This window comes from Arvicola amphibius, chromosome 17 (assembly GCF_903992535.2).
Source record: "Arvicola amphibius chromosome 17, mArvAmp1.2, whole genome shotgun sequence".
Lineage (NCBI taxonomy): Eukaryota > Metazoa > Chordata > Mammalia > Rodentia > Cricetidae > Arvicola > Arvicola amphibius.
In genome coordinates this window covers 4,801,931-4,813,046 of record NC_052063.2, presented here as the reverse complement: position 1 = coordinate 4,813,046, position 11,116 = coordinate 4,801,931, and the positions used below count along the sequence as shown (strand labels likewise).

Genomic DNA, 11,116 nt, shown 5'->3' with positions numbered 1-11,116 from the left:
ACAATAGCTTGAGTTTGTTCAGGATCCCCCGTGGTTGGTAGTCGTTCTTCTAAAACGGCTGGTAGAGAAAAAAGCCAACACCTGTCAGCTTGGGTTCAGCTGCGATGACAGAAACTACAGCTTGTCTTTCAAGAGCATGGCTCGATATCCTCTTTGAAGTCTTGGAGATGAGAGTAGATAACATGAAATTCAGGCAGTCTGGGCAGTCCATGGCACCCCAAGTCAAATGTCTTTATCTGTCCTGAGTACTGTATTCCCTACTTCTGGTTCCACTAACACCTGTAGTAAATAGTTCTGAGCTCATATTTACCCACAGCAACCATTATCCAGGTATTTCATTCTGGTTACAGTTTCACGATCATCTTCACGGCTTGGGAAGCTCGTTTTCCCATAGAAAAGTGCATCCCAGAAGCGCAGGGGCAGCTACTGTCCTTGCAAGCCACTCTTTTCCCAATGGGCTCTAGAAATTGCCTCGGGACCTCAGTTCTAACCAACTGCCTCTTAGAATGTTTATTAAATCACCTTAGGGTTTGTAGCACTTGTAGCAATTTAGATAGTTCTGCTTTTAATTAGAGCATTTTATTTGGTTAACAAAGAATAATGGAAGCTTATAAACGCTTTATTTTTTTTAACAGAAGAAGGCTGGGGTAGGTGCGTGGCCACTGGATGACACTGTCACTAAGCGTGGCGTTCAGACTCTTCCACTGACTAAACATTCGCACATTTTTGTGATCCTCATCCATAGTTCAACTCAGTCGCTGAAAGAAGAGTCACTGTCTGAACTTTCTTCTATGGCTTTTTCAGTTGCACCATTGGGCACTGGAGCATCTGGCTTCCTGGAAAAAAAAGGGGGGGGGGAGGCGGGATTTAAAGATTTTCCCAACCGAAGACAAGCTTACAAACTGAGTTAGGTTCATCGTGCAGTACTGTTGCTAATAAACCTGCCGGGTCTGCGCGTGTACAGGACCCTCCGGTACTGCGCCCCAGCGAGCTCCCTCTGACTTCCGCAGGCCAGTGGGGATGAACTGCTCCAGCTCCGCTGGGGCCACAGCTCTCCGGCCAGCCCTCCCCGGGCTGTGCCTTCAGCACTCTGCGTCGCAGTGCCATGGAGACAGAGATGCGACGTGGACAGGCTGGCATGCCCGGCGTTGAGTCCCTGCAGCCTCGAGTGCACACTGAGGCACAGATGGGAACGTGAGGAATGGAAAGACAAACGGAAGCTCTGGGAACCCAGAAGCAGGAGCTGGAGAACGGCTAAGAAGCAGAGGTCATGTGGGAGCGTTGTGGGGAGGGGTGCAGCGTGGTCAGAGCAGGCTCTTAATGTCCACGGGGTGTTTTCACTTAGTTTTTGTTCTTGGGTTTTCTCTAGAGTGTATTCCCCCCATTAGGTTTCACCCTGCTATATGGTTAATTTCTAATATCTCCATTTTTTTTTTTCCAAGACAGGGTCTCACCATGCAGCTCTGAAACTCATGATATAGACCAAGCTGGCCTCAAATTCACAGATATCTGCCAGCCTCTATCTCCCAGGTCTAGGATTGAAGGAGTGCGCCAGTGTGCCTGTCTCCCATTTTTTTGTTAGTTTTATGGGGGAAAATGAGTACAGGGGATTATTTCAAGACTGCATCAAAATTCAATTAGTATCTATGACAACCCAAGCACACAAAGCAATGTACACATTTCTCTAAAATAAGTGCTATTTAAGAAATGAGTTGGCTGGGTAGGGTGATTCATGCTTATAATGTCAGTATTTGGGAGGCTGAGACAGGAGGATTGCTATGAATTTATGACCTGGCCTTCCCAGCAAGATCTTCTGTCAACAAACAAGCAAACAAAAAAATTTAAAAGATAGCTGGGAGGGGTGTTCTGTGAGTTCAAGGCCAGTCTGATCTACAGAGTGAGTTCCAGGACAGCCAGAGATTCACAGAGAAAGCCTGTCTCCCAAAACAAAAACAAACAAACAAACAAACAAAAAAGGTAGACAGAGTTAAATCTAGAAAGGAGCAAAACTTAAACTGCAGGGGGCAATGTGGCCATTAAATACATGAATTCTTCTGAACCACAAACACGAGGAAGAGGTCCTTCCGTCGCCTTGGATCCTCGACGCTTTCTTGTGTCTGGTGATTCAGTTTTTGTTGTCTTTAACATCTTTGGGAATATTTATGCTAAGATTTGGCTTTTCTGTTTGTTTTGAGGCTATCGCAAACGGGACTGATTTCTTAGCTGCTTCTTTTCATTGTGTTTAGTGAGAGGGGAAACCCCCTTTCTCCACCAGCGGGTACCCCACATCTCTTCCCGCTCAGCTCCTGGCAACTAAGCTCATTCTGTAAACGGCTTTGCTCAAAGTGCAGTCTCCTGGTGGGAGCCGCTTGGGTCTTTAAACTACAGGGTGATCTCTTCTAGAACAAGATGATAATTTGACTTCTTCCTTTCCCATTTGATTTCATTTATTTCTTTGTGTGAGGTGGGGGATGGAGGATAGGGCAAGCTTATTTATGCTGGTGGGACTATCTGGTCACAAGAAAAAAATCAGTATGGAAGTTCCTCAAAAAATGAAAAACAGAATTTCCATATGATTCATACATGTCGATTACCACTTTTGAGTAGATTACCAAAATAGCAAAATTTAGCTATCTGCAGCACTATCTGCACATCATGTTTATCACTACCCTACTGACAGGTCAGAGAGCCAGTCTCGGCGGTCACCAGCGGGCTGATGAACAAAATGTGGTATGTACATATAACGGGACATGCAAGGAACTGGAGCCTACCATGCTAAATGAAATAAGCAGGCCCCTCAAAGACAATATCATGCTTTCTCATATGGGGAATCTGGGAAGATATGATAATAAATCAGGACTCTTAGCAAGGAGAGGAAAAAGGAAAGCAGAATAAGAGAGAGCAACAGGGTGTGTGTGTGTGATCGAAATGCATTATGTTTTGCAATTGACATGTTAATAAAAAAGAAAATATGCTGTATATGCAATCATTCACGGATCCACACGATGCTGCATTGTACAGAAGAAGGGAAGAGAGAGATCTACTTTCTTCTTCCACATGTGGACGCCCACTTTCCCCATTTATTAAGGAGGATGTTTATTCTCTAATGTATACTTTTGTCACCTTTGTCACAAACCAGCTGGCTGCTGCTACACGGGTTTACACCCAAGAGTCCTCTGCTCTGCTCCACTGATCTGTGCGCCACTACCAAGGCTCTCAGTATAAACTGGAGTCAGGAACGGTGATGCCTCCAGCGTCACTCCCTTAGCTGCCGATTGTTTTCATACCCGAATCTTTTGTATGAATCTTAAGATGGTTTTCTCCTTCTCTGGCTGGGGGAATCACATCGAATCTGCAGACTGTGGCGGGAGGTCGACCGTTTTCCTAGCAGCCATTTCCCCAACCCCATCCACCTTGTATTTCAGTCACATGATGCAGCAAGATGTTTGTTTTCCTGGGCACTCCAGACGTGTGGTCAGAATGTTTCTTTAGAAGCCAGCTCTGGGTTAGTAGCAGAAGCAGCTTAATTTTATTCAGTGGCAAAAACTAAAAACTTCCTGATGGCTCCCTTAGTGGATTGGAGGAGAGAGCTCGGCAGGAGGAGGCAGACGGTGTGAGGTGTAGGGAGGAGAGGAGGATGTCCACAGTCACCAGCCCGGAGACTCCGAGCCTCTAGTTCCTGCCACTGTCTGCACTTCTCAGCTACGGCCACTAACTTCCTTTTTGCTCAGGCTAGCTTAAGTGGGTTTTATAATTTTGGGGATGAAGACAGTTTAAAACACACATATATTGTTGATTTAATATTTCTTTGTTAAAAGAAGATTTAACTTTGTGTTTAAAATCATAAGCACTTAAAGGATATAAAAATCAAATAAACATTCTTTGGGGAAATATGCAGATAGTTTGAAATCACTTTTATTTTCTTTACAAAGCAGTTCAATTTAATTTAAACTGTTTTCCACAGCAGTGCTAGATAACTATGGCTGAGCAGAGAGTGGTGGAGAGGCTGGACTACTTACCCAAGTGGCTTTCCTATGGGTTTTCAATGCCATAATAAAACTGTAATGTCATACGATTTTGTTGTAAATTAGTGGTCTGTCAGAACTCTACATTATAGCCGCAGCCACTCTCGGGGGAAGAACAAACTCTGGGGTTCTGGACAGACAGACAGAGCTGATGAAACACAAACCTCCAGGCTCCACCTTGGTGTGGGAGCTCCTTCTGTATATGTGCTGCTTTTATTGGTTAATGGATAAAGCTGCTTTGGCCTATGTCAAGGCAGAATATAGCCAGGAGAGAGAGAGAGAGAGAGAGAGAGAGAGAGAGAGAGAGAGAGAGAGAGAGAGAGAGAGAGAGAGAGAGAGAGAAAGTAGAGTCAGGGAGATGCCATGTAGCTGCCGAAGGAGAAAGGCAGCAGAATGCCAGAACCTTACAAGTAGGCCACAGTCTTGTGGTATTACACAGATTAATAAAAATGTGTTAATTTAAGATGTAAGAGTTACTTAATAAGAAACCTGAGCTAATAGTCCAAGCAGTGTTGAAATTAATACAGTTTCTGTGTGATTATTCGGGTCTGGGCAGCTGGGAATGAACGTGCAGACCCTGGATGAACAGCTACAGGCTGTTCAATGGCAGCTGTGAAGGGGAAAACTGGGTTATCCAGCCCAACCCCAAGCAGTCAGCCTACAACACACACAGGAACAACCCTAAATGGATTAAGTAGGATACACTATGTAGTTATATATGTGTACAGACATATAAATATGCATTGTGTGTATACAGACACATTAAAATTATAAAACAAGTTATAAACTTGAGAGGGAGTTGGTAGATATACATATAAAAATTATAGAAGAGTTCATAAATTTGAGAGGGAGTTTGTGGGTACATAAGGAGTTGGAGGGAGGAGTAGAAATGGTTTTAAAAAGACACCACTTACATATTTAAATTTCAAAGTAATAAAAATTTAAAAAATCAGACAAAGTTGGGATGACAATGTGTCTCAGTGGTGGAGTCCCGGGTACAGGGATTTCTTTGGAGAACAGGGAGATTTGCTGAGATAAAAAGTACCACACTTTCTAGTGTTCTCATGATTTGCTCAGCCTGCTTTTTTATAGAACCCAGGACCACCAGTCCAGCGATGACACCATCCACAATGGGCTGGGCCCTCCCCAATGATCACTAATTAAGAAAATGCCCTATAGCCAGATCTTACGGAGGCAATTGAGGCTCCCTCCTCTCTGATGACTCTAGCTTGTGTCAAGTTGACATGAAACCAGCCAGGACGGGTGGGATGGAGCCCAGGTGAGCAGCACCTGACTAGCTTGCTCAGCTTCAGATCTGATCCCCAACACAGAGTAAAAGTAAACAGTCTGTTCTTTGGGTAATTCTGACATTAGTTCTGAGACACAAAGGGGTGAAATTTCTGTTTCCTGGTAAGGAAATCTAGGCATTGATTCAAAGTTTTAAAAGTATGATTTACCCATTCTGTATTCCTGGGGACAACATTAAAGCAGATTAATCTCTGAATAGAGGTTAATTAAGTTTCAATTTCACCTTAAACTAAGGAATACAGTGACATCCCCATGTCTTTTTATGTCAGTAGCATCAAAACTAATCTTGAGAAGCTGGGGATTTTTTTTAAAGTAATTAGAACAATTAGAAGCATCAAACAAATACTTGTTTGGTAATTATCAAACATTTTCATCAGTTTTGTAGACATCTCAAATTCAAGGATGGCCATAATTTTGCAGTAAACTGCCAGGCTTCCTCATGCGAACTTCTCCTCTAAGACAGTGCTTTCTGTCTCCAGCTCTGGAGGTACAGCAGCCAGTCCGACATGACCGGGTTATGTGACCGGGTTGTTTCTCCCTCAACTCCAGGTCTGCTCTCTGTCCAGACCAGACAGATCTAGACCAGCTCTCCCAACAGTTAGTTATACGAGTTTGCCTTACTACCTGGAGCTAATAAAAACAGAAAGTGTGCATTTATACTTTTAAAGAAAAGAGAATCAGGACGCTCTTTACTCAAAGTTCTTGGACGAGGCTTATTTTGTACCTAAGATTCTAAATAAAACTACGTTCCCCTTGGATGGTACGTTTCCTTCTTGAATGCCACGCCAAACTTCTCTCCCCAAGTGAAGGTCCCTAACTGTGTAACTGGGATTCCGGATTCCGCAGCCCCAGACTTCCTCTGTGAACAAGGTGGCTGCTACATCACAATAAGCTAATGGAGACGTTGTAGCGGTGACTGTGTGAGTCAGTCCACTCCGACCAGTGCCCCTGGTGGCCAGTGGCCTGTACCTATGAGGTAATGGGCCAGAAGGCAGCCTCTCGGCTGTAGTTGAGAAGCAGCCTTTTGGTAAGGCCATGCTGTTACTGGAATCCTACCCTACAAGTTGGCATCCACCTCACATCTGAATGTTTCTCAGCATTTACAGACAATGACATACACTGTGCCATTGCTAAGGGTGTGTAAGAGCACACTGGGTGTGTGTGGGCTTCTCCGGTGGATAACCGCTTACAGATCCCTTAAGGTGACAATTCCGAACACTCTTGAATAAGGAGTTACCTAGGCCAATAAGATAGGGGAAAGGGGTTCCAAGGGGAGTTAAAAACGTCAAAAGGGAGTAGAAAGATGATATATTCAGAAAAACACAGGTCATTTGCAACAGCTGCACAAAATGAACATGAACAGAATCAGCAAGAGCTTGAGAAGCAACCCAGGACGCGATGGGAAAAGCATTTGCACGTAGCAGTTAGACACTATGTGTCGAAGGCAAGAATGAAGTTATGAACAAATACACGTGGCTTTATTGGGAGGGCTTGAAGGCGAACACAAAAGCCAATCAGGTGCTACTGCGATAACCAGGTGAGAAATGAAGGGTCACGGGAACAGCAAGAGGTGCGCAGGCATGTGGAAGGAGGAGGCGACACCCAAACCGAGAAAAACCATAGCGACTGACATCACAGGACAGGGGAGAGGCAGGGAGCAAAGGTGTGGGCAGGGTGAATAAAAGGACCGTGTGCTAGGCTTCATCCGGGAAGGAGAAGAATGAAGCCATCAGCGGCCGAGGACTGGAGATGCTTACAGGACACGGGCTTTCCTGTCTCTCCAGAGTGAAACATCACCATTTTAAAGGTCCTTTGTTACTATTTATGGCCTATTGTGTACTTCCAGAAGCCAAAAACATCCCAATTGATGGTAAATGTGCTTATACAATCAAATACCCAAAGGGACTAAATCCAAATGTTCCTTTCTTATTAAAATACATGCCACAATTCATCTACTTTTCAAATGTCAGAAACAATTTCCAGAACACACAGTAAACATGCCCAGATATACTGTGTTCAGTTCACCCAGCCACGCTGTTGGAGTCAGTCCTCGGCCACTAGGAAACACACCAAACGGACAGACATGTTGGGAATCCACTGTTGGCAGCGTTACAGGCATTCTTGAGTTTCACATTTTTGAAGATAAAAATATGAGAAGATGACTTTTATGATATTTCATTTCCAAAATGCACACCTTTTCCTGAAGTGCTGGAGCCAAGAAAAATTCCAGAGCATAGTGCTAGCACAGCCTGAACGCCCGGGGAGTGCGGGGTGGAGCACAGTGCTAGCACAGCCTGAAGGCCCAGGGAGCACGGGGTGGAGGAGTGCTCCAGCTGGACAGACTGTCACAAGGATCTGGAGACGTGGAAAGCAGACTTGTGAGGAACCCATTAAGATATACGATTTATTGAGATGAACCACATGGCCAGCCTGGCTTGGATGAAATGAATTATCATCAAAGTTCTGAGCCGTGATTTCTTAGCATATCTAAAAAATATTTTATAATAAACATTCAAACTGGCACCTATTTTATAAGAACCATTCGTGTTCACTGCTTATCTGAGGCACGTCTCAGCCCTGTGTCATCTAGGGTGCCACAGAATACTCTTCTTCTGTATTATGACCTTAAGTGAAAAGGCGTGGATAATGTCTTGTCACATCAACCCCCAAAGGAAATGTCAACATGGAAGAAAACAATGAAACCCAAATGTCCATCTACTAAATTCTGACCAGTTTCGTTACTGAGTTTCCTCTCCTGAAGCGTGCAAGGGCTGATTTAGCAGCCTCGGATATTTTCTTTTCTTTTCCTTCCTTCCTTTCTAACACAGCAGGGGCATCATTTGGAGGACGATATTCTCAACTATAAACACTGTATAGGAAACAGTAGCGAGAGCTCGAAACATTTTTTTGTTGCACTTGACAGATCTGGTACCTTATCAAGAGGATTTTATTAGAAATACTACTTACTCCAGCAGGTCTGGATCCAGCCCTTCGGATATCATTTTGTTTCTGATTGCCATCACTGGAACCCCCTACGCAAAAGTCAAAAGATAAATTCAGTTATAAGAAAGCCTTCTTCGTCATTCCCATGAACGACCTGAAAGAATACACCGAGGTTCCTCGTCATTTAAAGCACGTCCCCATTTGCTTCTACTGCTGCAGGTTGCGAAGCATCTCAAAGACCTCCGGGCACATTCACAGTGACCTGCGAACCAGCGCCGTCTAATCCACGCACACCCAAACCAAGTCACGTGAACCATTTTTATCGCCACTTGTGCAGCGCAGGATGAGGAGGTTACGTTCTCATCCAAAGATGACGGCTCGGATGACGAGACACCTGGCTAACCTGATGGCTACGCTTTTCAATCAAAAACGAAGGTCTCAGAGCTTTTCAAGATATAGGGCACACCAATGTAAATGCTCATGTAATAAGCAAACATCCAGATTTCATTTCGAGACTTTTGGAATGCAGAATCCAAGTGATATATTATTCATTTTCTCAGAGCACTACACACATGAACTGGGGACAATACAGGTGGTGAACTGAACAACACTGAGAATGCAGGAATATCTGCATTCAGGTTCAGAATATCAAAACAGCAAGGAAAGGATACATCAGAAATGGATACAAGTGCACTTGAAAAAAAGAACTCGTTTGATAGTGAACACACTCCATAACTCCATATTACTGAGTGTGGATGTGTCAAGACCTTTGGCGGCAGTAAATGTCCTCTGAAAGCAGCACACTCCAAAATTAGTTCAAGCTAAAATGCACGACAAATCTGAGGTGTCTCTGTCAGCACCCGCCTGTGCTGTAGCAGGCGGGTCTCCACACAGCATGAGGACTGGCCCCGTGCACACTGCCAAGCCGCACGGCACACGACCAGAAGCACCTCCGCTGTGTTCAATACTAGTGCAGGCTAGGAGCTGCAGAACCTTTGGATGCTCTTGCAGAAACAATGGTTTGATTATGGAAAACAAACGTTAGTCATGATTTCTCACTGTTGTTCCTTGGGAAATAAATGTCAAAACAGCATAATTTGGGTTGCAGTACATTCAAATGCTTGAACTTAAAAATTGTTTGAGTTTCATTTAAAAAAAAAATAGTTTGGGTTGGATATGGTTCCTTGGTTAAGGGTGCTTGCGGCTCTTCCAGAGGCACCTGGAGGGGGTAACTAAGACGTTAAGCCAAGCCCTACCTTTAAAGTGTGTTTTCTAAAACTAAGACTTGAGTAAAATAGAGTTCAAACCCAAACCTACTACTTAACTTTACACAAGGGATCAGTCTAAGTGATCCCTTAGATGCCTAAGAAGGGATCACCCTTCTCAGAGAAACTTCTTTTTGCAGTGAATGCTGGTCAATAGAACCGCAACAGGCCTAAGCGCCCTGGAGTGCTCGGCTCCAAACGGGACGGCTACACCATACCCTGCTGTCACAATGGGCAGGGACCGCCCTGGAAGACAGGGCAGAGAGGGACTGCAAGAGGCCGGGGGTGCTGCTTCAGAACAGTGTTTCCTAGATGAGACAAGCACCGCACAGACGAGCTCTCAGTTCCCCTGGCTGCCTGCACAAGACCCATATAAGATCAAACCAGTCCAAAGGACAGCATGGACGGGGCAGTGGGCGGTGGGCCGGGGAGCTAAGCAAGCACCACTGCTAACAGAACAGCTTCTGGCAGTCACTGGCGGCCATGGGAGGGAGACTCAGTTTTCTTCAGGGATGTAGGCCCTGGTAGGCTGCCGTGCTCCAGTGGCTGCCCCTACGGCATGCACACACTGGCAACACTAACTGGTGTCAGTGCACTAAAACCATTGCGGAGGACATGAGCAGGAGCTGGGAGATGTGGGGTGGTGACTTAACTATTCAGGATAACAGTATGAAAACCTTTAGAGCATTTCATTTTCCCAAAGCACTGGCGCTCTAAGGATAAGAGGGAAAACAGCAGAGTTCATGCCATATTTCCTAAAAGCAGCAACAAAAAGAACCAAACAAGCTCTCAGCTTCTATTAAGTATGATCTGATGTCAGAAGGCCTTTCTATGAGAACAGCTATGTGATTTATTTATCATATGTTAGTGTAAGCCACAGGACATCACTGGAAAGGTCACAGAAATAAATTACAAAACCCAGGAAACAGAAGAGAAGAAAAATGAGGTTTAAAAAAAAAAAAAAACCTGAAACAAAACAAGAAGCAAAAACCGCGGCATCGGCATCTCCTAAATACAGCACAAAACTGTCCGTGGGGCAAAGGGGAGGGAGGCACCTGGAAACAAACGCATAAGCCAGAAGCAGGGATGTTGGTAGAACCAGATAAACCCCCCATTTTAACGGATTTATGGAACTGATTACAGAGAAAGAACAATAGACATCTGAGCCCGAAGCTCCATATTTTAACTTGACTTTTCTGGAACCAGCCACAGAAGGAGGAAACAGAAATACTCCAAGTTCAGTGAGCCTCTTGTCACTTTCGTATATTGGTATAACATACAAAATACACCCATTTTTCCACCGTCCGCCCCTGCAGAGGCTTCTGATCACACCGTGATGTAAATCTCATACAGCTTGATATAAAAATGAAACCAGTGATTGGGCCTGTGTTCTGAGCACGCATCCCAACCGGCCCTGCTGCTGTGTGTGCGTGCCTGCGGTGATGCGGCTCGGGCATCTGTTGTTGGCTCCATTCCTGGGAGGACGTCACTTGTCAGCCGTCAGAAAGAAGCGTCCAATGTCTAATGACAAAGAGACAAAGCTACCGGTGGTCTAGGGAGGACACAGGAGACCTC

At 44.8% G+C, this 11,116-nt stretch overlaps 1 protein-coding gene across 3 annotated transcripts in view; it reads right to left on the bottom strand.

The window, feature by feature from the left end:
* Positions 1-560: 560 nt before the first annotated feature.
* Washc3 (WASH complex subunit 3) overlaps positions 561-11,116 on the bottom strand; it is a 39,261-nt gene continuing 28,705 nt past the window's right edge. The window contains exons 6-8 of one of the 3 annotated variants that reach the window (XM_038315019.1): positions 8,301-8,365; positions 7,656-7,688; positions 4,479-7,610 (exon numbers count right to left, since the gene is read on the bottom strand). In XM_038315019.1, coding sequence (XP_038170947.1) covers positions 7,679-7,688; positions 8,301-8,365 — 75 coding nt within the window. In that variant the 3' untranslated portion in view covers positions 4,479-7,610; positions 7,656-7,678. Of the gene's footprint in view, positions 837-4,478; positions 7,611-7,655; positions 7,689-8,300; positions 8,366-11,116 lie in introns of those variants that run through there. The other 2 variants (XM_038315018.2, XM_038315017.2) reach the window with 2 other exon arrangements.